This window comes from Lissotriton vulgaris, chromosome 2_1, assembly GCF_964263255.1.
Source record: "Lissotriton vulgaris chromosome 2_1, aLisVul1.2, whole genome shotgun sequence".
Lineage (NCBI taxonomy): Eukaryota > Metazoa > Chordata > Amphibia > Caudata > Salamandridae > Lissotriton > Lissotriton vulgaris.
The window spans coordinates 16,061,228-16,084,848 of NC_141687.1; the positions used below are offsets into that span (position 1 = coordinate 16,061,228).

The window sequence follows — 23,621 nt, forward strand, 5'->3', positions numbered from 1 at the left end:
TTGATTACTTGTTGGTAGGAGGACGAGACCCTCTGTCCCTCTCGCTCCCTCTCAGTTTTGATAGCGTCAGAGTGATGGTCAGCCCCTCACCCCGGCAATATTTCCATCAGCTGATAAATCTGCCCACCTCCCAAGTGCAGGAGGTGTGACCTCTTCATGGCACCATCGATTTCCTGCTTCGCGCCTGAAGGATTATGTTACTTCCCTTGTTAGCATCTTTCTGTCACAAGTCATGTTGTAGATTCACTTGTTGTGCACACTCCTGCCATCTAGTGTTGGGCTTAGATGTTTACAACTTGTTTTTCTTCATTGGAGTCAAAGGATCCAGTGGTGACTCCTTTTCGAGTCAATGCTCCTGGTCATCGACTCCATCTTCAGATTGTTTTTTCCGCCATCGGCCTTGGGTGTGCGTGCCGTTGGCCTTGGGTGTGCATGCCGTTGGCCTTGGGTGTGCATGCCGTTGGCCTTGGGTGTGCATGCCGTTGGCCTTGGGTGTGCATGCCGTTGGCCTTGGGTGTGCATGCCGTTGGCCTTGGGTGTGCATGCCGTTGGCCTTGGGTGTGCATGCCGTTGGCCTTGGGTGTGCGTGCCGTTGGCCTTGGGTGTGCGTGCCGTTGGCCTTGGGTGTGCGTGCCGTTGGCCTTGGGTGTGCGTGCCGTTGGCCTTGGGTGTGCGTGCCGTTGGCCTTGGGTGTGCGTGCCGTTGGCCTTGGGTGTGCATGCCTTTGGCCTTGGGTGTGCATGCCTTTGGCCTTGGGTGTGCATGCCTTTGGCCTTGGGTGTGCATGCCGTTGGCCTTGGGTGTGCATGCCTTTGGCCTTGGGTGTGCATGCCTTTGGCCTTGGGTGTGCATGCCGTTGGCCCTGGGTGTGCATGCCTTTGGCCTTGGGTGTGCATGCCTTTGGCCTTGGGTGTGCATGCCTTTGGCCTTGGGTGTGCATGCCGTTGGCCTTGGGTGTGCATGCCGTTGGCCCTGGGTGTGCATGCCGTTGGCCCTGGGTGTGCATGCCGTTGGCCTTGGGTGTGCATGCCGTTGGCCTTGGGTTTGCATGCCGTTGGCCTTGGGTGTGCATGCCGTTGGCCTTTGGTGTGCATGCCGTTGGCCTTGGGTGTGCATGCCGTTGGCCTTGGGTGTGCATGCCGTTGGCCTTGGGTGTGCATGCCGTTGGCCTTGGGTGTGCATGCCGTTGGCCTTGGGTGTGCATGCCGTTGGGGTGTGCATGCCGTTGGCCTTGGGTTTGCATGCCGTTGGCCTTGGGTGTGCATGCCGTTGGCCTTGGGTGTGCATGCCGTTGGCCCTGGGTGTGCATGCCGTTGGCCCTGGGTGTGCATGCCGTTGGCCCTGGGTGTGCATGCCGTTGGCCTTGGGTTTGCATGCCGTTGGCCTTGGGTGTGCATGCCGTTGGCCTTGGGTGTGCATGCCGTTGGCCTTGGGTGTGCATGCCGTTGGCCCTGGGTGTGCATGCCGTTGGCCTTGGGTGTGCATGCCGTTGGCCTTGGGTGTGCATGCCGTTGGCCTTGGGTTTGCATGCCGTTGGCCTTGGGTGTGCATGCCGTTGGCCTTGGGTGTGCATGCCGTTGGCCTTGGGTGTGCATGCCGTTGGCCTTGGGTTTGCATGCCGTTGGCCTTGGGTTTGCATGCCGTTGGCCTTGGGTGTGCATGCCGTTGGCCTTGGGTGTGCATGCAGTTGGCCTTGGGTTTGCATGCCGTTGGCCTTGGGTTTGCATGCCGTTGGCCTTGGGTGTGCATGCCGTTGGCCTTGGGTGTGCATGCCGTTGGCCTTGGGTGTGCATGCCGTTGGCCCTGGGTGTGCATGCCGTTGGCCTTGGGTGTGCATGCCGTTGGCCTTGGGTGTGCATGCCGTTGGCCCTGGGTGTGCATGCCGTTGGCCTTGGGTGTGCATGCCGTTGGCCTTGGGTGTGCATGCCGTTGGCCTTGGGTGTGCATGCCGTTGGCCCTGGGTGTGCATGCCGTTGGCCCTGGGTGTGCATGCCGTTGGCCTTGGGTGTGCATGCCGTTGGCCTTGGGTGTGCATGCCGTTGGCCTTGGGTGTGCATGCCGTTGGCCTTGGGTGTGCATGCCGTTGGCCTTGGGTTTGCATGCCGTTGGCCTTGGGTGTGCATGCCGTTGGCCTTGGGTGTGCGTGCCGTTGGCCTTGGGTGTGCGTGCCGTTGGCCTTGGGTGTGCATGCCGTTGGCCTTGGGTGTGCATGCCGTTGGCCTTGGGTGTGCATGCCGTTGGCCTTGGGTGTGCATGCCGTTGGCCCTGGGTGTGCATGCCGTTGGCCCTGGGTGTGCATGCCGTTGGCCCTGGGTGTGCATGCCGTTGGCCCTGGGTGTGCATGCCGTTGGCCTTGGGTTTGCATGCCGTTGGCCTTGGGTTTGCATGCCGTTGGCCTTGGGTGTGCATGCCGTTGGCCTTGGGTGTGCATGCCGTTGGCCTTGGGTGTGCATGCCGTTGGCCTTGGGTTTGCATGCCGTTGGCCTTGGGTTTGCATGCCGTTGGCCTTGGGTTTGCATGCCGTTGGCCTTGGGTGTGCATGCCGTTGGCCTTGGGTGTGCATGCCGTTGGCCTTGGGTGTGCATGCCGTTGGCCTTGGGTGTGCATGCCGTTGGCCTTGGGTGTGCATGCCGTTGGCCTTGGGTGTGCATGCCGTTAGCCCTGGGTGTGCATGCCGTTGGCCTTGGGTGTGCATGCCGTTAGCCCTGGGTGTGCATGCCGTTGGCCTTGGGTGTGCATGCCGTTGGCCTTGGGTGTGCATGCCGTTGGCCCTGGGTGTGCATGCCGTTGGCCCTGGGTGTGCATGCCGTTGGCCTTGGGTGTGCATGCCGTTGGCCTTGGGTGTGCGTGCCGTTGGCCTTGGGTGTGCGTGCCGTTGGCCTTGGGTGTGCATGCCGTTGGCCTTGGGTTTGCATGCCGTTGGCCTTGGGTTTGCATGCCGTTGGCCTTGGGTGTGCATGCCGTTGGCCTTGGGTGTGCATGCCGTTGGCCTTGGGTGTGCATGCCGTTGGCCCTGGGTGTGCATGCCGTTGGCCCTGGGTGTGCATGCCGTTGGCCTTGGGTTTGCATGCCGTTGGCCTTGGGTTTGCATGCCGTTGGCCTTGGGTGTGCATGCCGTTGGCCTTGGGTGTGCATGCCGTTGGCCTTGGGTGTGCATGCCGTTGGCCTTGGGTGTGCATGCCGTTGGCCTTGGGTGTGCATGCCGTTGGCCTTGGGTGTGCATGCCGTTGGCCTTGGGTTTGCATGCCGTTGGCCTTGGGTGTGCATGCCGTTGGCCTTGGGTGTGCATGCCGTTGGCCTTGGGTGTGCATGCCGTTGGCCTTGGGTGTGCATGCCGTTGGCCTTGGGTGTGCATGCCGTTGGCCCTGGGTGTGCATGCCGTTGGCCCTGGGTGTGCATGCCGTTGGCCTTGGGTGTGCATGCCGTTGGCCTTGGGTGTGCATGCCGTTGGCCTTGGGTTTGCATGCCGTTGGCCTTGGGTTTGCATGCCGTTGGCCTTGGGTGTGCATGCCGTTGGCCTTGGGTGTGCATGCCGTTGGCCTTGGGTGTGCATGCCGTTGGCCTTGGGTGTGCGTGCCGTTGTTCACTATTGACGCCCTTTCTCAAGGCCTACTTGACATGGAGAAGTCGAAGCCATCGTCAATCATCCAGAGTACAACATGACCAAGAGTTCAGAGACCAGTCAACGACAAAATGACTCTATGATCCCTCGGTACCTTCCATTGGACCTGGAGAATGTTCCGGGAGGGATGATGGAATGGAACCCATTCAGAAGGCGCCTGCAGTGCTACTTACAGCACCCACACCAACCTGGTCTGCAATGTGTGCCTCTCGCCCGAACACAACGACCAGGACTGCACGGCATGTCAACAGTTCAAATCTAAAAAAAACTTAATATACCATCCGCCACGTCGCCTTGCTCACAGCATGGAGACCACCACCAAACAGGAGGTGGCAGAGGGGGAGGAAATCCGGCAGCATTGGGTGTCTTGTTTCTCATGTTTTGCTGCATCACTGGAGACGTAGGCATCGGCATTCAGAATGAATTCTGACCCCGCACATTCGGCTCAGAGTGCTGCATATCAGGAACCATCCCCTTATTCCTCTGTATTTGGTTTGCATTTCCCTGAATCCTGTTAGGAATCTGACAACACTCCCTCTTCCAGTGCCTGATCTTCTCACAGAGGTGACAAGATGTGGATGAGGTTACTTAAGTCTATATTTGTTGTATGCAGTGCTGTAGATTCACAAGCTGTGCACACTGGTGGAGTGGTGTGGCTCACTGGTTAGAGGCAGCAGACCTGGAAGCAGAGGAGGGCCCGGGACCAGGGCTCAATTCCCGACTTGGCAGGGTCGTGAACCAGGGTCAGCGGACTTGATAATTCTTGCCTCGGTGCCTACTCTAACCAGGGATCACACTCGGCAACTCTGGGAATTAGCTTGCCTCATCTCCACAACGGCCCCCCACATACGCCGGGGATGCCTGGTTTCACCTTGGAGATACCCAGGAGGGAACATCTCACAGGGAAAGCCAGGACGGGTTCCCCAGCGGTCTATAGCGCCAGGACGCCTCCGGGTAGCAGTGCGCTTTACAAGACACACACATTTACATTATATTACATTACACTCCAAACAATGAAACCGATGACCCTGCGCATTGAATCGAAGAGGAGTTGCCGCTGGATCCCTTGACTCGAAAGAATTGTTCGAAGATAAACAAGTTATAAAGATAGGAGGTCAACACTAGATGGAAGGAGTGTGCGCAGCATGTGTATCCACAGCCACACATGATACAAATTAGTTCTTCAGCTGACCAATCCATCAGTGCTATCGTGTCACTGCCGTCACAGGGTCTGCAGCTGTTGGTCATCAGCCTTCTGTGCCGGGAGGTCTGGATGTAGTTAGAGCAGGTTAGTGCAGTTGGTGTTCACAGGCTGTAGACTGACCTGATTGGATGTTCCAGGCTGGGACCAACTGCAGTAGAACTTTCCCGCCAGTCGGAGCCCAGGGAAGCCACTGGATCCATTATAGCCGAGCCTTGGGAGGCGAGAGCACCAGTTGAGGCTTACCGTTCAGCTGCAGTTCACTTGGCGCCCACCAGGTGGATGTTGCTCTTCAGGCTAGATGGTACTCTATGATCTATAAACCCATCACACCTCTCCTACACTCACAGAGTCTGTCGCGCGCTCTGCAGTGTCGGCCATGACACCGCAGTGCTACCCACGCCATTGCAGGTTACCCGCCACTTTACCTCTCACCAGGAACTCCTGGCCGTCCACCTTGGACTCCCCCTTGGGCTTCTGCAGCAGGCAGATCCAGTGGTGCATCTCCTCCGCTACGTCCGAGTTGCAGTGGATCACACGGTTTGCAGTAATGATCACAAAGGAGTTCGGCCTGCATAGGGAGGAGCAGAGGTAAGGGTTAGAGATGCTTCCTCATGCACACCCCCCTCCATCTGCAGCCCTAAGCAAGTAAGACAACACTGACATGAAGTGCCGGGGAGGGCTCGCTGTACAGGGAGCTATGACCAAAACATCTCTGCCCTTGAGACACATTGAACCTGGAGACTCTGCTGCCTCTCCAGACCTAACATGCAACATTCCTCTGACACCATGACCGACATGAGGGCACAGGTGAGAGTGTAAGGCATGCGAGGGCTGGGGAGCTCTTGATCTCTGGGGGCAATGAGCTTGGATGATCCCATGCTGGAAAGGATTTGCCACCACCCCCCTCTCTTACAGGGTCTGTTTGCTATCCCAATCTCTAGGGGTCCCACCTGCTCCTATCTCTTCCTCTAGGAGGACATAAACCCTTCCTCTAGGTGGACATAAACCCTTCCTCTAGGTGGATCTAAAAAACCCTTCCTCTAGGAGGACATAAACCCTTCCTCTAGGTGGACATAAACCCTTCCTCTAGGTGGATATAAACCCTTTCTCTAGGAGGACATAGACCCTTCCTCTAGGTGGACATAAACCCTTCCTCTAGGTGGACATAAACCCTTCCTCTAGGTGGATCTACACCCTTCCTCTAGGTGGATCTAAACCCTTCCTCTAGGAGGACATAAACCCTTCCTCTAGGTGGACATAAACCCTTCCTCTAGGTGGATCTAAACCCTTTCTCTAGGAGGACATAAACCCTTCCTCTAGGTGGACATAAACCCTTCCTCTAGGTGGACATAAACCCTTCCTCTAGGTGGATCTAAACCCTTCCTCTAGGTGGATCTAAACCCTTCCTCTAGGAGGACATAAACCATTCCTCTAGGTGGATCTAAACCCATCCTCTAGGTGGATCTAAACCCTTCCTCTAGGTAGACATAAACCCTTCCTCTAGGTGGACATAAACCCTTCCTCTAGGTGGACATAAACCCTTCCTCTAGGTGGATCTAAACCCTTCCTCTAGGTGGATCTAAACCCTTCCTCTAGGTGGATCTAAACCCTTCCTCTAGGTGGATCTAAACCCTTCCTCTAGGTGGATCTAAACCCTTCCTCTAGGAGGACATAAACCCTTCCTCTAGGTAGACATAAACCCTTCCTCTAGGTGGACATAAACCCTTCCTCTAGGTGGGCCACCAGCTCACAGTAGTTCCTCAAGGTAGACCACCCCCCAGTCCCTTTCTCTAGACAGGCACCTTCCAACATCTCCTTTCACCAAAGCCTGCCACAGGTGCCCCATTTGCCCCCTGGAGCTCTTACCTGTCTGGACAGTCCGAGGCGCAGACAGAGTCAATGAGTCCCACATCCAGAGTGCCCTGCATGGGAGGGAGAGGGGAGACCATCACCGGGAGCCAATGAAGTGACCAGGAGTGACATCATAGAACAGAGATTTAAAAAGGGGACCTTGGGGGAGAGGGGGAGGTGACACGACAGCTGCAGACGAGAGGATTAATAAAGAGAGCAGAACAGCGATGTGTGAGGGCAGAGTGCACAGCATCAAGGAATGTGATAGAGTCCATAAGAGAGAGGATGCGAGAGGGTAGAGCCCTTAGGAGAGAGGAGTGTGAGAGTGCAGAGCACTGAAAGATCAATATGCAGCCTCCAAGTGGAGAGGATTATGAGAGGGGAGAATCCCCAGGACAGAGGAATACCAGAGGGTAAAAAAGTGTGCATTAGAAGAACAGTTAAAGAAAAGAAAAATAAGAGACTAGAGCTCTACAAGAGAGAAAAGTGAAAGAGTAGAGCCCCTGAAAGAGAAGAGTGAGAGGCTCGAACATCTAGGATAGAGGACGATACAAAGGTAGAAGAAAGGAGTTTCTAAGGGAAGAACTATCAATAGAGAAGATAGATCCCAGGAAAGGGACCATGAAAGCGGGTCGAAGAAGAGAGTATGGTGGTAGAGCCACGAGAAAGGGGGACTGTGAGAGGGCATAAGAAAAGAGCGGATGAGGGTAGAGGCACTAGAAACAAGGAATCTGAATGGGTAGGACACAAAGGTGTATGAGAGTCACCCCCCTAGAACCAAGGAATATGAGAGGATAGAGGAAAAGAGTGCACGAGGGTCGAGACACTAGAAACATGGAATGGGAGAGGGTAGTCGAAAAGAGTGTATGAGGGTAGAGCTGCTAGAAACCAGGAATGTGAGAGGGTAAAAGAGAGTGTATGAGGGTAGATCCACTAGAAAAAGGAATGTGAGTGTAGAAGAGAGAGCATGAGGGTAGAGGTGCTAAAAACTAGGAATGTGAGAGGGTAGCGCTCTAAGAGAGGGGGTAGTGAGGGGTTAGAGCCCCTGAAAGAGAGGAGTAGGAAGCAAGAACATCTATTAGAGAGGACCCTACAAAGGTAGAAGAAATGAGTGTCTGAGGGAAGAGCTCCTATCATAGGAGACAGGGCCCAAGACAAATATAAGGTAAGAGGGTTGAAGTATGTATGAGGGTACAGCTGCTAGAAACGAGGAATGTGAGGTTAGAAGAGAGGAATGCAAGAGGGTGGAGCTGCATAAAAAACAAGAAATGGGAGAGGGTAAAAGAGTATATGAGGGTTGAGCTGCTTGAAACAAAGAATGAGAGTGGGTAGAAGAAAAAATGTATGAGGGTAGAACTTCTAGAAACAAGGAATGTGAGACAGTAAACCCCATATACTATGTGAGTCAGAGATGATAGAAACCCTAGGTAACAGGAGTTGGATACAGGAATGTGAGAGGGTAGAGACCATACAAGACATAATTGAAAGTGGGTAGAGGAAAGACAGGGGAAAGGTAGACCCTCAAGATATAAAGCATGTGAGAGGGCTGAACCCACAGAAAAAATTAAAAATAAAAATAAAAAATGCAGCCACAAAGGCAGGAATGAAGGATAGTGCAAAGGGACAGGGAAATAATGAAAGTGAGAAGGTAAAGGTTCTAAAGGAGGGATTTGACAGAATCTCTTGGAGAGAACAATGTGAGGGCAGAGCCCAGAAGAGATGAATGTAAGAGGGCAGAAGAAAGGAGCATAGAGGTCAGAGGTCCTAGGATCCTAGAACAGCACAATATCACTGCATCTGAATGAAATGTCAAGTAAAATCAGATTCTGGACAGAAATAACAGCCAGCTTGTTTTAATTTCATTCATACTCCATTTAAATGTACCAAACTGTGAGACCAATGATTGCACAGATAGGGAACTCCACATCCTCTCACGATGACACCAATAGCTGCACGCCTCAGACACTGCCAACAGTTCCTTTCATAACGGGCGTTATAAATTGCAAACATCCTCTCAAACAATGCATGTACCAAAGTCATAGAAAAACCAAAGGGGATGATGGACGGAGCCTTGACAAATCAAACACTCACCCCCAGTCAACTGATTTGGGTTTAATCCATCACAGTTCTTTAGCTCACTCCGCCACCCCAGTTCAGACATGGCCATATGCAAATCAGTCTTACCCTGTGCCTCATGGGAACAGTCCAGCCCGAACTGCCAAGCCATGTCTTCCCAGGACCGGATTCTGGCATTACAGCCGTCATCAGCCAGGCTATCTTGAATCCAGTGGCAAAGTGAGCAAGGGACTCACGTCTGAGCATAGCCTGCCAACTTAGGGCGAACAAAGAAAAACCAAAGGGGATGATGGGCGGAGCGTTGACAATACAAACACTCACCCCCAGTCAACTGATCTGGGTTTAATCCATCACCGTTCTTTAGCCCACTCTGCCACCCCAGTTCAAACATGGCCATATGCAAATCAGTCTGACCCTGTGCCTCATGGGAACAGTCCAGCCAAGGAAGACATGGCTTGGCAGTTCGGGCTGGACTGTTCCCATGAGGCACAGGGTCAGACTGATTTACATATGGCCATGTCTGAACTGGAGTGGCAGAGTGGGCTAAAGAACGGTGATGGGATAAACCCAAATCAGTTGACTGGGGGTGAGTGTTTGTATTGTCAACGCTCCGTCCATCATCCCCTTTGGTTTTTCTTTGTACCAAAGCCATCCCAGGCTGTGCTGAAAGCACAGACACAGCTGCAGGACTGGACTGAGGTGCAGGGATATTGGTATTTTCATCAGAGGTAATAACACTACTGGACTTACTTCACATGTTGCACATATTTCTGAACACAGTTAACAAATGGAGAAAGACCAAATAAGACATTGGTGGAATATGGCAAAAGGTACAATGGACTAAACACTGGAGCACTGTAGTGGTGTTACGAACTGAAGCCTGGTAGCGTTACAACATCCAGGAAGGAGCCAAATCAATCACAAATTAATTTCCAAGGAGATTCTTAATAAAAACAGAGGTCCACTAGCAGAACAATGGCTTTGTAAAAATGTTTTTTAAATACGTATTCTTCCTACTTAGGGTGAGCGTAGATCTTTCCGGCTAGTTTCCTTTCCTAATAGTATTCCACTTTTCCATTCATAGGGTCGATTGGGTGGAAAGGTTGTTGGTTTCACTTTGAGTTTACTCAAATCCAGTCTTGAGATTCTCCGGTGGGGATGGTCATTTGAGGGTTTTGTAAAATGAGGTTACAACACCTGCTTAACCTAGGACCATGTCTCTAACACTCTTCCAGTCAAAGTAAATGCAGTTTTATACAGACTCAGGATTTCGACAGCGAAAGGGTTCCTTCTAGCGATCTTCCTCTTCAGATCGGTGGGTTCAAACGCAAACTGGGGACCTACACCCCCTTTTTGAACACCTAGCCGCTTACCACCTCCCTCTATGGTGGCTAGCAGCTGGTTAGGGGGTGACCAATCAGGTGCGCCTCCCCTTTCGCTGGCTTTCTGGAGGGGGGTTCCCAACTCTGGGAGGTATTCAACACGGGCCCCTATCGGGTCTGGCTACTCCTCCCACGGCTCATGCTTCATCCTCCGGGTGCAAAATGCAATTCCTTATCTGATTCCATCTGGCAGTGCTCTCCTGGTGCACACTGTGTATTTACAAAACAAACAAGTCAGAGGGTCTCTGAAAGCCACCTAAAATTATGATGACCTATGTGCTCATAAGTGCACCAAAGAACTAAACCTACACAGTAAGGCCTACCTTAAAGGACGGAATCCATTCACTCACCAAGGTGACATGCTTCACTATCTGGGATCTCCTCCCGGCTGTAAATCCTAGTACAACTGTTGGCTACAACCCCCTTACTGTGAGGGAGGAGCACAGGGATGTTTTCATTAGTGATATCCCTCTCTTAGGGCTCCTAAAACCCTGAATGAAGAGCTATTGTTGTAGAATGTGAGTGATGAGCGCAGTGCAAACTAAAGCAATAATGTGCTGATGTGAACTAAAACGAACTATCAGGAGGCTTAAAATTATTTAATGGTTGTCTCCTGATGTCAGGATTAAAAACAGTGCAAATAGAGCAGTTTTAACTTAATAAATGCAACCGTGGTCTACATGTTTCGGTTCTCATGACCCTACAGGTGTCTAGCCTTCTTCAGGACCTAGATGTAAGTTGCTACTGCGTTTTATGTGCTAAAAAAAAGAGGTGTAACCAAAAAAGAATTTTTGAATGGATACAATACAACCTATACCACACTAGATCTCAATAATTGGTAAAACAGCTTGCTTCACATGCTCTCTGAAGTCTTAGCCTAAAACTGCTGGTCCATTCTACCACTAGATAGCTTGTCTATAAGGTTGACTTTACAACCACCATCAATAAGGGTTGTTTGGACTGGTGCAAGGTGCCCACTAGAATAGTGGACATCATATGCCATGCTAACTTCTCACATTGTACATTTAAGGCCCCATCATTTTACCACGAATTTGCACTATGAATAGTTTCCAAGCGTGCCCTGCACTATGCTGAACCCCCTTTACAAGCTACCTGCTCTGTATTATGTATTTTCTCTGAACTGATACTCCATTGTGCTGATCTGCTTAACAGGCACCGCACTATGAATCTTTTACAGACAGACTTTGCTCTGCACTAAACGCCATCACAAGTTACCACACTGTATTACAAAGTTGCCCCTGGTAAGCACCACTTCCCACTCCTGAGTCTGGCCACGGGTTGCTCTACAAAAGCTGCGATGCTGCGCTCAGACCATCACAAATCACACCCACTCCACCAATACTCTTCTGCACAAAGGGGACACTGACCCCACATTCTACGAGCACCTTGGGGTCCCATAAGTAGTAATAGTCCAAGAGATATCTCACTCACCACTGCGTTCTTAGGGTTCGCCTGCTCATCTCGCATTTCCCGCAGCTGCTGAGCTGTAGCGCTATGAACACGACTCAGCACATTGAACCAACCACTGCAGAAAGAAAAAAAACCAAACATTATGCATTGCGGTGTAAGGATTCCTCAACACAGAAGGGTCAATTCAACATTACCACTGGCCCCCAAATACTGGTGAATCTTTAGAAGACCCCTCTAGTTGGGGTGGGGACTGCCACTTTCCTGGACATGGCATACGGATCGAGCCCAAGGCATGAAGCTAGAGACCTCAGGGGCTTCTAATGTCTCATGCTTCCCCCTGAGGCTGAAATCTCAATCACTGGTATGACTGGGCACAGAGCAGTGACCCACAGCCATGGTGCACAGTGCCCAAGCGTGATAATGCTTTGTAGGGTAAGAGACGAGTGCTCCAACCCTGCATATACTGGAGCTCTGCCACCAGGGTGTAGGGAGGTGCCCTGTGTGGGGGTGCATCTTGGAAAAGATGCCCAGTGCCCTTGGGTGGCTGTACACACGCTCAGAGGAGACCAAAGTCGCACTACAGGGGCCACACAATAGGAAACAAGTGTCTGAGACACGAGTCTAATGTACACCACCTCAACACACAAGGAGGGTAGATACTCAGTCACATGGGGATGGCAGGGTCCTACCGTGGCTTACATGGAGGGTGGAAGTCAGTTACCCAGGGCACACACGTATGAGCGGATGCAACCACTGAAGTAAGGAAGGACATATGTTCCGGGGGAGGGCCCCTGTGAAGGGATGCGCCTACACAGCTTGCGGTGTGCACACGTAGAAGCATGAACAGTGCCAGATTGTGGCGCTACACCTATATGAGGGTAAGCGGTACGCCAAATAAAGTTGAAGCCATTGCCCCACATATACTACATACCCAGGGAGTTACTTGCTCCAAAGATGGGACACACATCCAAATGGAGGCAAGTGAAGAATTTTGTGGGGTACAAAAGTAGAAGCGCACACATGCAGTGCATGGGGTGCACATGTATGATAGAGGCTAGACCCCAAGGGGTGGTGCATACATGCATGAAAGGAAGGCTAGTGCCTAATGTTGGGGTACCCCTATATTATCAGTGGAGGAAAGTGTCAAGGGTGGACATGCAAACGTCCCAAGGCCACTGCCCCAGAGCTTGGAAACGTGTCATTAGAGGACTCTACTGTCTAAATGTGAAGTTTGTGTTGCCCAAGGGAAGACGGATGTGCCGGTGTGAGGTGACACATGAGGGTGCAGAAGCCAGTCTTCTAGTATGGGGGTCACAGTGCCCTAGCAGAGGCGTCAGTGTAAAGGTAAGGGTGGTGCCCCTGTTTGGACTGGGCATCTGTAAGGCGGTCCAGTACCCACTGCACTGCCTTACAGATCCTAGCCCAGACTGGGACACCTCTCTTACCTTTTACACAGATGGCTCCTCCCCGGGGCCCCGTCTTGGACACATGCCCAGAGGGGACAGTCGTACCAGGTGAGACTCCTCTGTGGCAGTGAACATGTATGAAGGAGGAGAGCGCGTCTGATGCCCCAGAGTCCAGAGCTCCTGTGTGAGATGACATATGTCCCATTGCAGGCCAGTGCCTTTTTGTGACAGTATATCTGTATGAGTAGGAAGTGCCACAGCATGGGGTTCACATGTACGGAGGCTGGTGCTGCATTACAGAGATATTTATGTCTCTGGAGTACTCCTAGCGACTAGCATGGGGTTCACATGTCCAAAGGTACATCAGTGTCTCAGCGTTGAGTTCACATGTATAAGGGGAGGCCGGTGCTGCATTACAGAGGTATATACGTCTCAGGAGTACCTTGTACACCAGTGTGGGGTTCGCATGTCTAAGGGTACAGTAGAGTCCAATCAATCAATCAGGAGTTTGTTAAAGCGCAACTACTCACCCGTAAAGATCTCAAGGCGGTGGGGGTGGGGGTGGGGGGGCAGGTTCCATTCCTTCAAGGAGGGGGTCTGTCAAAGAGCCAGGTTTTGAGGTTTCTTGCGAAGATGCGGAGCAATGTTGTCTGTCTGAGGTGGAGCGGAAGGGCGTTCCATGCTTTGGCCGTGAGGAAGGAGAAGGAGCGGCCTCCCGATCTGGTCTTTCTGGTGCGGGGGGCCTCGGCGTAGGAGAGCTGGGCTGATCGTAGGGTCCTTTGGGGTGCGTGGAATTTGAGCCGGCTGTTCAGGTATGCTGGTCCTGTGCCGTGGAGGGCCTTGTGTGCGTGGGTGAGCATCTTTAAGGTGATTCTCGCCTCGACGGAGAGCCAGTGGAGTGTGCGCAGGTGCTGGGAGAAGTGGCAGTGTTTTGGCAGGTTGAGGACCAGTCTTGCGGCGGCGTTCTAGATGTTCTGTAGCTTGCGGGTGAGGTTTTTGTTTATTCCGGCGTAGAGTGCGTTGCCGTAGTCGAGTCTGCTGGTGACCAGGGCGTGAGTGACTGTCTTTCGGTGTTCGAGGGGGATCCATTTGAAGGTCTTAAGAAGGAGGCGGAGGGTGTGGAAGCAGAAGATGAGACAGAGTTGATCTGGCGGTCCATTTTGAGCTCGGAGTCCAGGATGATTCCCAGGTTGCGTGCGTGGTCTGTGAGTGTTGGCGGGTTTCTGAGGGCGGTGGGCCACCAGGTGTCGCTCCAGGCGTCGGGGTTTGGGCCCATGATGAGTACTTCTGTTTTGTTGGTGTTTAGTTGTAGGCAGCTGTTTTTCATCCATTTGGCGACGGCTTCCATGCCTTCTCGAAAGTTGCGTCTGGCGGTGTTGGGCTCGTTGGATAGGGAGAGGATGAGCTGGGTGTCGTCTGCGTATGACACGATGTTGAGTCCGTAGGTTCTGACGATGGGGGCAAGTGGAGCCATGTAGACGTTGAAGAGCGTCGGGCTGAGGGAGGAGCCCTGGGGGACTCCGCAGGTGGTAGGTGTGGGGTCTGAGAGGAAAGGGGGGGGGGAGTCTGATCTCTTGCGTCCTGCCGGAGAGGAAGAAGCAGATCCAGTCGAGGGCCTTGTCCTGGATTCCTGCGTCGTAGAGTCTGCGTATTAGGGTGCGGTGGGAGACTGTGTCGAACGCCGCAGATAGGTCTAGGAGGATGAGGGCTACTGTTTCTCCTTTGTCCAGTAGGGTGCGGATTTCTGCGGCGAGGAGGGCGGTTTCCGTACTGTGGTTTTTTCTGAAGCCGGATTGGGAGGAGTCGAGGATGTTGTGTTCTTCAATGAATGTGGCGAGTTGGCTGTTGATGGCTTTCTCAATGACTTTCGCTGGGAAAGGGAGCAGGGAGATGGGTCTGTAGTTTTTGAGGTCGATGGGGTCCGCTGAGGGTTTCTTCAGGAGGGGGTTGGCCATGGCGTGTTTCCAGTCATCGGGGAATGAGGTGTTCGCCAGGGAGCGGTTGATGGTGTGGCAGAGCATGGGTGCGATGGTGTCAGCGGCTCTGTTGAAGATGTGGTGGGGGCAGGGGTCCGTGGGGGCCCCTGAGTGGATTGACTTCATTGTCTTCAGTGTGTCTTTGGTGGTGAGGGCTGTCCAGTCATCAATCGCTGGTTTCCGGGTGTCTGAAGTGGTTGGTGAGGGTTCAGTGTGTTGGTTGTCTTCGTCGAAGTTGTCGTAGATGCTCTTGATTTTGTGGTGGAAAAAGGTGCTGAGTTTGTCGCAGAGGTCTTGTGAGGGAGGGATGTTGGTAGGCTCGCTGGTGGGTTGCGCGAAATCCTTGATGATGCTCAAGAGTTCCTTGCTGTTGTGTTTGAGTGGGTGGAGATTCTGTCTTCAATCGCTTTTTTGCTTGTTTCTCTGATGAGTTGATGGTGAGCGTTGGTGGCGGCTCTGAAGTTGTTGTGGGCTTCTGTGGATTTGATGTTTCTCCAGGCCTTTTCGAGGCGGCGGGATGTGCGCCTGGACTCTCGAAGTTCGGTGGTAAACCATCTGGCTTTCTTGGCACGGGTATTGTTGTTTTTCTTGAGGGGGGCTATGGTGTTGGTGCTGTCCAAGATCCATCTATGCAGGGTTCGGGCTGCGATGTTGGGGTCGTCGTTTTCCGCGATGGTTGGGGTTGAGTTGTTGAGTGAGGAGATGAGCTGGTCGGTGATTTTGGTCCAGTTTCTTTGTGGAAGCAGGTGCTGGTGTCTGTGGATTGTGGGTGTTCTGAAGGTGAAGTGGACGCAACGATGGTCGGTCCGTGGGAGTTCGGTGGTGTGGCTGAAGGTGATGGAGTTTCCTGTAGTAAAGAGGGGGTCGAGGGTGTGTCCTGCTGAGTGCGTGGGCTCGGTCACGATCTGGCAGAGTCCAATGTTGTGGAGGTTCTCCAGGAGGCATGTGATGTTGGGGTCCAGTTGATTGTCGAGATGGAAGTTGAGGTCTCCCAGCAGGGTGTAGTTGGTGGATGCGATGGCCTGCGGGGAGATAATGTTTGTGATGGAGTTGGCGAAGGGTCCGCTGGGTCCAGGGGGGTCGGTAGATGAGGGTTCCTCGGAGGGCGGCAGTGGGGCTGGCCAGTTTCCTGAAGTGAAGGTGTTCCATCAGTTCTGTGGACTCGTCAGGGAGTGTGCTGGATTTGTGGACGATGGAGATTCCTCCTCCTGGGTGGGTGGGGCGGTTCTTCCTGTAGATCTTGTATCCTTGGGGGATGGCGATGGCGATGGCGGTGTCCGGTCCTGAGGTGGCGTTGGTCCAGGTTTCGGTGAAGAATGCTACGTCCGGGGTGGTGCTGTCGAGGAGGTCCCAGATTTCTGTGGTGTGCTTGTGGAGGGATCGGACGTTGAGGAGGATGCATTGCAGGGTCTTCGGTTCGGTTGTGTTCTTGTGGGCGGGTTGTGCTGGATCCTTGTTCTTGGCGGTGCTACAGGTGTGCCGGCAGCGGTAACAGCTGAAGGGTCCATGGGTGTCGGCTGGCGATGCTAGCTTGCAGTTGTTGTTGCAGCCTGGTTTGAGTGTGTGGAGTGCTGCAGAGTCCCAGCGTGGAGTTCACATGTATAAGGAGATGCCAGTGCTGCATTACAGAGGTATATATGTCTCAGGAGAACCTAGCGCCTCAGAGTGGGAGTGCACATGTCCAAAGGTACATCAGTGTCCTAGCTTGGAGTTCACATGTATAAGGAGATGCCAGTGCTGCATTACAGAGGTATATATGTCTCAGGAGAACCTAGCGCCTCAGTGTGGGAGTGCACATGTCCAAAGGTACAGCATTGTCCTAGCCTGGTGTTCACATGTATAAGATGAGGTCAGTGGTGCATTACAAAGGTATGGTATATATATATATATATATATGTGTCTCTGGTGCACTCCTAGCGCCCCAGTGTGGGGTTCACATGTCCAAAGGTACAACAGAGTCCCAGCTAGAGTTTACAAGTATAAGGAGAGGCCAGTGGTGCATTACTCTGGTATATAAGTCTCTGGTGTACTCCTAGCCCCCCAGTGTGGGGCGCACATGTCCAAAGGTACATCAGTGTCCTAGCTTGGAGTTCACATGTATAAGGGGAGGCCGGTGCTGCATTACAGAGGTATAATGTCTCAGGAGAACCTAGCGCCTCAGTGTGGGGTGCACATGTCCAAAGGTACAACAGAGTCCCAGCGTAGAGTTCACGTGTATAAGGGGCGGCCAGTGCTGCATTACAGAGGTGTACATGTCTCTGGAGTACTCAGATTGCGGGAGTACACATTTCCAAAGGTTCAGCAGAGTCCCAGCGTGGGGAATGCCGTGCCCCCTGGCATGAGTGCAGTGGTACATATAGCTGGGCACCGAGAGGGCACTATGCATTGTACCAGGGCACAGGGAGTGAATGCTTCTGATGGGCACATAAAGGAAGGTGAGGTGTGGGCGGGGCCTCCAGAGGGCACTGTGAGCAGCACGATTGGGTGACGTGTTTAATAGAGAGGTGCAGGCTCTCCAGGAGCCCCCCCGCACCCCCCCCGAGGCCTCTGGTCTTTGCCCCGGAGCCCCCAGTGACAGGCTCTGTAAGGATGTCCAGGGAAGCCTGACTCTCTGTGCCCCCCTGAGGGCCTATGCACTCGGTGCAGGCGCCAGAGGGGCAGGGTATGCTGTAACCAGAGGGAGAGGCGCTACAGGAGAGCGCCTAGAGGGCAGCGTGATCTGCATAAAGCGCTCAGTGATTCAGTAAAGCCACACAGAAGAGATTTAGATTGGCGTCTAGATGAATAGATTCCAACACTGGGCAGTAAAGTGGGTGAGGAGCTCATAAGAGACAGGCTGTGGAGGAGGGAAGGACAGAAGAGGAAGGGGAACTTGAAGGCGGGGAGCAGGGAAGCAAGGACTGAAAGGAAGGAGGGTGAGGAAGGAATGAAAGGAAGGACTGAAAGGAAGGAGGGAAAGAAAGAACTGAAGCAAGGACTGAAAGGAAGGAGGGTGAGGAAGGAATGAAAGGAAGGACTGAAAGGAAGGAGGGAAAGAAAGAACTGAAGCAAGGACTGAAAGGAAGGAGGGTGAGGAAGGAATGAAAGGAAGGAGGGTGAGGAAGAATGAAAAGAAGGAATGAAAGGAAGGAGGGTGAGGAAGAATGAAAGGAAGGACTAAAAGGAAGGAGGGGAAGGAAGAACTGAAGCAAGGACTGAAAGGAAGGAGGGGAAGGAAGAATGAAAGGAAGGAATGAAAGGAAGGAGGGGAAGGAAGAACTGAAGCAAGGACTGAAAGGAAGGAGGGGAAGGAAGAATGAAAGGAAGGACTAAAAGGAAGGAGGGGAAGGAAGAACTGAGGCAAGGAATGAAAGGAAGGAGGGGAAGGAAGAACTGAAGCAAGGAATGAAAGGAAGGACAGAAAGAAGTAAGGAGGGTTAGGAAGAACTGAAGCAAGGAATGAAAGGAAGGAGGGGAGGGAAGAATGAAAGGAAGGAATGAAAGGAAGGAGGGGAGGGAGAGGAAGAACTGAAGAAAGGACTGAAAGGAAAGAGAGGAAGGAAGAACTGAAGCAAGGAATGAAAGGAACGAGGGTAAGGAAGAACTGACGGAAGGAATGAAAGGAAGGAGGGGAAGGAAGAACTGAAGCAAGGAATGAAAGGAAGGAGGGGAAGGAAGAACTGAAGCAAGGACTGAAAGGAAGGAGGGGAAGGAAGAACTGAAGCAAGGAATGAAAGGAAGGAGGGGAAGGAAGAATGAAAGGAAGGAATGAAAGGAAGGAAAGAATGAAAGGAAGGAGGGGAAGGAAGGACTGAAGCAAGGAATGAAAGGAAGGAGGGGAAGGAAGAATGAAAGGAAGGAATGAAAGGAAGGAGGGAGAGGAAGAACTGAAGCAATGAATGAAAGGAAGGATGGGAAGGAATAACAAGCAAGGGATGAAAGGAAGGAGGGAGAAGAAGAACTGAAGCAAGGAATGAAAGGAACGAGGGTAAGGAAGAACTGCAGCAAGGAATGAAAGGAAGGAGGGAGAGGAAGAATGAAAGGAAGGACTGAAAGGAAGGAGGGTGAGGAAGGAATGAAACGAAGGAGGGTGAGGAAGAATGAAAAGAAGGAATGAAAGGAAGGAGGGTGAGGAAGAACTGCAGCAAGGACTGAAAGGACGGAGGGGAAGGAAGAATGAAAGGACGGACTGAAAGGAAAGAAGAATGAAAGGAAGGAATGAAAGGAAGGAGGGGAGGGAGAGGAAGAACTGAAGAAAGGACTGAAAGGAAAGAGAGGAAGGAAGAACTGAAGGAAGGAATGAAAGGAAGAGGGTGAGGAAGAATGAAAGGAAGGAATTAAAGGAAGGAGGGTGAGGAAGAACTGAAGCAAGGAATGAAAGGAAGGAGGGGAAGGAAGAACTGAAGGAAGGAATGAAAGGAAGGAGGGAGAGGAAGAACTGAAGCAATGAATGAAAGGAAGGATGGGAAGGAATAACAAGCAAGGGATGAAAGGAAGGAGGGAGAAGAAGAACTGAAGCAAGGAATGAAAGGAACGAGGGTAAGGAACAACTGAAGATAAGGAATGAAAGGAACGAGGGTAAGGAACAACTGAAGCAAGGAATGAAAGGAAGGAGGGGAAGGAAGAATGAAAGGAAGGAATGAAAGGAAAGAAGAACTGAAGCAAGGAATGAAAGGAACGAGGGTAAGGAACAACTGAAGCAAGGAATGAAAGGAAAGAGGGGAAGGAAAAACTGAAGCAAGGGCAGAAAGGAAGGAAGGGAGGGAGAGGAAGAACTAAAGCAAGGACTGGAAGGAAGGAGGGGAAGGAAGAACTGAAGCAAGGAATGAAAGGACGGAGGGGAAGGAAGAATGAAAGGAAGGACTGAAAGGAAGGAGGGTGAGGAAGAACTGAAGCAAGGAATGAAAGGAAGGAGGGGAAGGAAGAATGAAAGGAAGGAATGAAAGGAAGGAGGGTGAGGAAGAACTGAAGCAAGGACTGAAAGGAAGGAGGGGAAGGAAGAATGAAAGGAAGGAATGAAAGGAAGGAGGGGAAGGAAGAACTGAAGCAAGGAATGAAAGGAAGGAGGGGAAGGAAGGAATGAAAGGAAGGAGGGGACGGAAGAACTGAAGCAAGGACTGAAAGGAAGGAGGGGAAGGAAGAATGAAAGGAAGGAATGAAAGGAAGGAGGGGAAGGAAGAACTGAAGCAAGGAATGAAAGGAAGGAGGGGAAGGAAGGAATGAAAGGAAGGAGGGGACGGAAGAACTGAAGCAAGGAATGAAAGGAAGGAGGGGAAGGAAGGAATGAAAGGAAGGAGGGGACGGAAGAACTGAAGGAAGGAATGAAAGGAAGGAGGGGAAGGAGAGGAAGAACTGAAGCAAGGAATGAAAGGAAGGAGGGGAAGGAAGAATGAAAGGAAGGACTGAAAGGAAGGAGGGTGAGGAAGAACTGAAGGAAGGAATGAAAGGAAGGAGAGGAAGGAAGAACTGAAGCAAGGACTGAAAGGAAGGAGGGGAAGGAAGAACTGAAGGAAGGAATGAAAGGAAGGAGGGGAAGGAAGAACTGAAGGAAGGAATGAAAGGAAGGAGGGGAAGGAAGAACTGAAGCAAGGACTGAAAGGAAGGAGGGGAAGGAAGAACTGAAGGAAGGAATGAAAGGAAGGAGGGGAAGGAAGGAATGAAAGGAAGGAGGGACGGAGAGGAAGAACTGAAGCAATGAATGAAAGGAAGGATGGGAAGGAATAACAAGCAAGGGATGAAAGGAAGGAGGGGAAGGAAGAATGAAAGGAAGGAATGAAAGGAAAGAAGAATGAAAGGAAGGAATGAAAGGAAGGAGGGGAAGGAAAAACTGAAGGAAGGAGGGTAAGGAACAACTGAAGCGATGAATGAAAGGAAGGAGGGTGAGGAAGAATGAGAGGAAGGAATGAAAGGAAAGAGGGGAAGGAAGAACTGAAGGAAGGAATGAAAACAGAAATGCTGGAGAAAGCAAAAGCGTAAAGGATGAATGAAGGCAACCGAAGACACACTGGCAAACCGGACCGGTCTGTGAGTGGGTGTCAGCTTTTGGCTTTATCAATGTTTGTTTTGTTTAGTCTGAGGTTTTTGCAAAGCTTTATTGTGTTTTTGGGGATGCTACCAGTCCTTAATCAATCTATAAAACGATTGGCTAAAAGGAAAACTACTGTTCTCTCTCAGAAAACACACATTACCATAGTAGTCCCTGGCACTTAAGAAAACAAGTGTCTGTGAGGGTGCGCTCCCTGTGAGAGGGCAGAAGCCATCACTCAGAGTGGAGTCGGCCAATGGCTGAAGGGGGCTGATCCGCTGTCACTGCGGGGGGGGGGGGGGAGGGGGGGGGGAATGAGAATAGGAAAATAAAAGACCAACAGTTGAAGAGGGCTGGCTGAAAGCCCCTTTAATTAAGTATATTATGGACATTATTTTTGTGATATCAAAAGGCACGGCCTACCATCCGACCTATGAATAAAGTATAAAATAGCGCGAAAGAGCGAGGCGTCATGGGGCACACAGTTCAACCTTGTAGGCGTTCACAGAACAAGACCACAGAGGCTGACCCCATCGGGCCCCTGGCACACCGTGGGTCCTATCCAAGGGCCACAAACAGGCAAGGAAACCCCTGAAGCTGCCAGGGCAGCAGGTGCCAGCTCGGTGGACTGCCCAGGCTGGCACAGGGCACTGGACGCATGCCCGGAGAGGATGTGAGTAATCCCCCTGTTTACAGCGCGAGGGTTTATCAAGTGGCAGAGAGCCCAGGGGGGGCTGTTCCACTCTGTCTGCTGGACTGTGCCCAGGACACGCCCCCCCTCAAGCACTGACTCAGCCCATGAATGAACCGCTTTGTTCAGCTCCACATGCTAGAAATAAATCAAGAGCCAAACTCCAGATCGCACATTTCAAGAACAATGTGTTCTCGGCGTCCCTGCAGCCGCAAGACAGAGGGATACAAGATGGATATCCTGCAAGCCTGGGACGTGCAAGAGGGATACAAGATGGATACCCTGCAAGCCTGGGAATGTAAATGTAAATATAAATGTAAATGTAAATGTAAATGTACAGGAATTTATATAGCGCAAATCACCGAGCGGTTTCTAAGCGCTTGCTTAGGGAACCCGTCCTGGTATTCCCCTGTGAGATAACCCCGGCAGGGTATCCGCAAGGTGAAAGCCAGGCATCCCGAATTGAACCCTGGTCCCGGGATGACCTCTGCTTCCAGGTCTGCCTCCTCTAACCAGTGAGCCACACTTCTCCACCAATGCAAGAGGTAGACAAGATGGACACCCTGCAAGCCTGGGACGTGTAAGAGGGATACAAGATGGACACCCTGCAAGCCTGGGAATGCAAGAGGGATACAAGATGGACACCCTGCAAGCCTGGGAATGCACGAGGGATACAAGATGGACACCCTGCAAGCCTGGGAATGCAAGAGGGATACAAGATGGATACCCTGCAGGCCTGGGACAAGCAAGAGGGATACAAGATGGATACCCTGCAGGCCTGGGACAAGCAAGAGGGATACAAGATGGATACCCTGCAAGCCTGGGAAAAGCAAGAGGGATACAAGATGGATACCCTGCAGGCCTGGGACAAGCAAGAGGGATACAAGATGGATACCCCGCAGGCCTGGGACAAGCAAGAGGGATACAAGATGGACACCCTGCAAGCCTGGGAATGCAAGAGGGATACAAGATGGACACCCTGCAAGCCTGGGAATGCAAGAGGGATACAAGATGGACACCCTGCAAGCCTGGGAATGCAAGAGGGATACAAGATGGACACCCTGCAAGCCTGGGACGTGCAAGAGGGATACAAGATGGACACCCTGCAAGCCTGGGACGTGCAAGAGGGATACTAGATGGATACCCTGCAAGCCTGGGAATGCACGAGGGATACAAGATGGACACCCTGCAAGCCTGGGACGTGCAAGAGGGATACTAGATGGATACCCTGCAAGCCTGGGAATGCACGAGGCATACAAGATGGACACCCTGCAAGCCTGGGACGTGCAAGAGGGATACTAGATGGATACCCTGCAAGCCTGGGAATGCACGAGGGATACAAGATGGACACCCTGCAAGCCTGGGAATGCAAGAGGGATACAAGATGGACACCCTGCAAGCCTGGGACGTGCAAGAGGGATACAAGATGGACACCCTGCAAGCCTGGGAATGCAAGAGGGATACAAGATGGACACCCTGCAAGCCTGGGACGTGCAAGAGGGATACAAGATGGACACCCTGCAAGCCTGGGAATGCACGAGGGATACATGATGGACACCCTGCAAGCCTGGGGATGCAAGAGGGATACAAGATGGACACCCTGCAAGCCTGGGAATGCAAGAGGGATACAAGATGGACACCCTGCAAGCCTGGGAATGCAAGAGGGATACAAGATGGACACCCTGCAAGCCTGGGACGTGCAAGAGGGATACAAGATGGATACCCTGCAAGCCTGGGACGTGCAAGAGGGATACAAGATGGACACCCGTGCAAGCCTGGGAATGCAAGAGGGATACAAGATGGACACCCTGCAAGCCTGGGAATGCAAGAGGGATACAAGATGGACACCCTGCAAGCCTGGGAATGCATGAGGGATACAAGATGGACACCCTGCAGGCCTGGGACAAGCAAGAGGGATACAAGATGGACACCCTGCAAGCCTGGGAATGCAAGAGGGATACAAGATGGACACCCTGCA

General features: G+C 52.2%; 1 protein-coding gene across 1 annotated transcript in view; it reads right to left on the reverse strand.

Annotated features, from left to right (window-relative positions):
* Window positions 1–23,621, reverse strand: part of LOC147729472 (unconventional myosin-X-like) — a 763,954-nt gene that overhangs the window by 54,307 nt on the left and 686,026 nt on the right. Inside the window, exons 29-31 of the mRNA XM_086954339.1 lie at window positions 11,588–11,681; window positions 6,693–6,748; window positions 5,252–5,394 (exon numbers count right to left, since the gene is read on the reverse strand). Coding sequence (XP_086810465.1) covers window positions 5,252–5,394; window positions 6,693–6,748; window positions 11,588–11,681 — 293 coding nt within the window. The remainder of the gene's footprint in view (window positions 1–5,251; window positions 5,395–6,692; window positions 6,749–11,587; window positions 11,682–23,621) is intronic.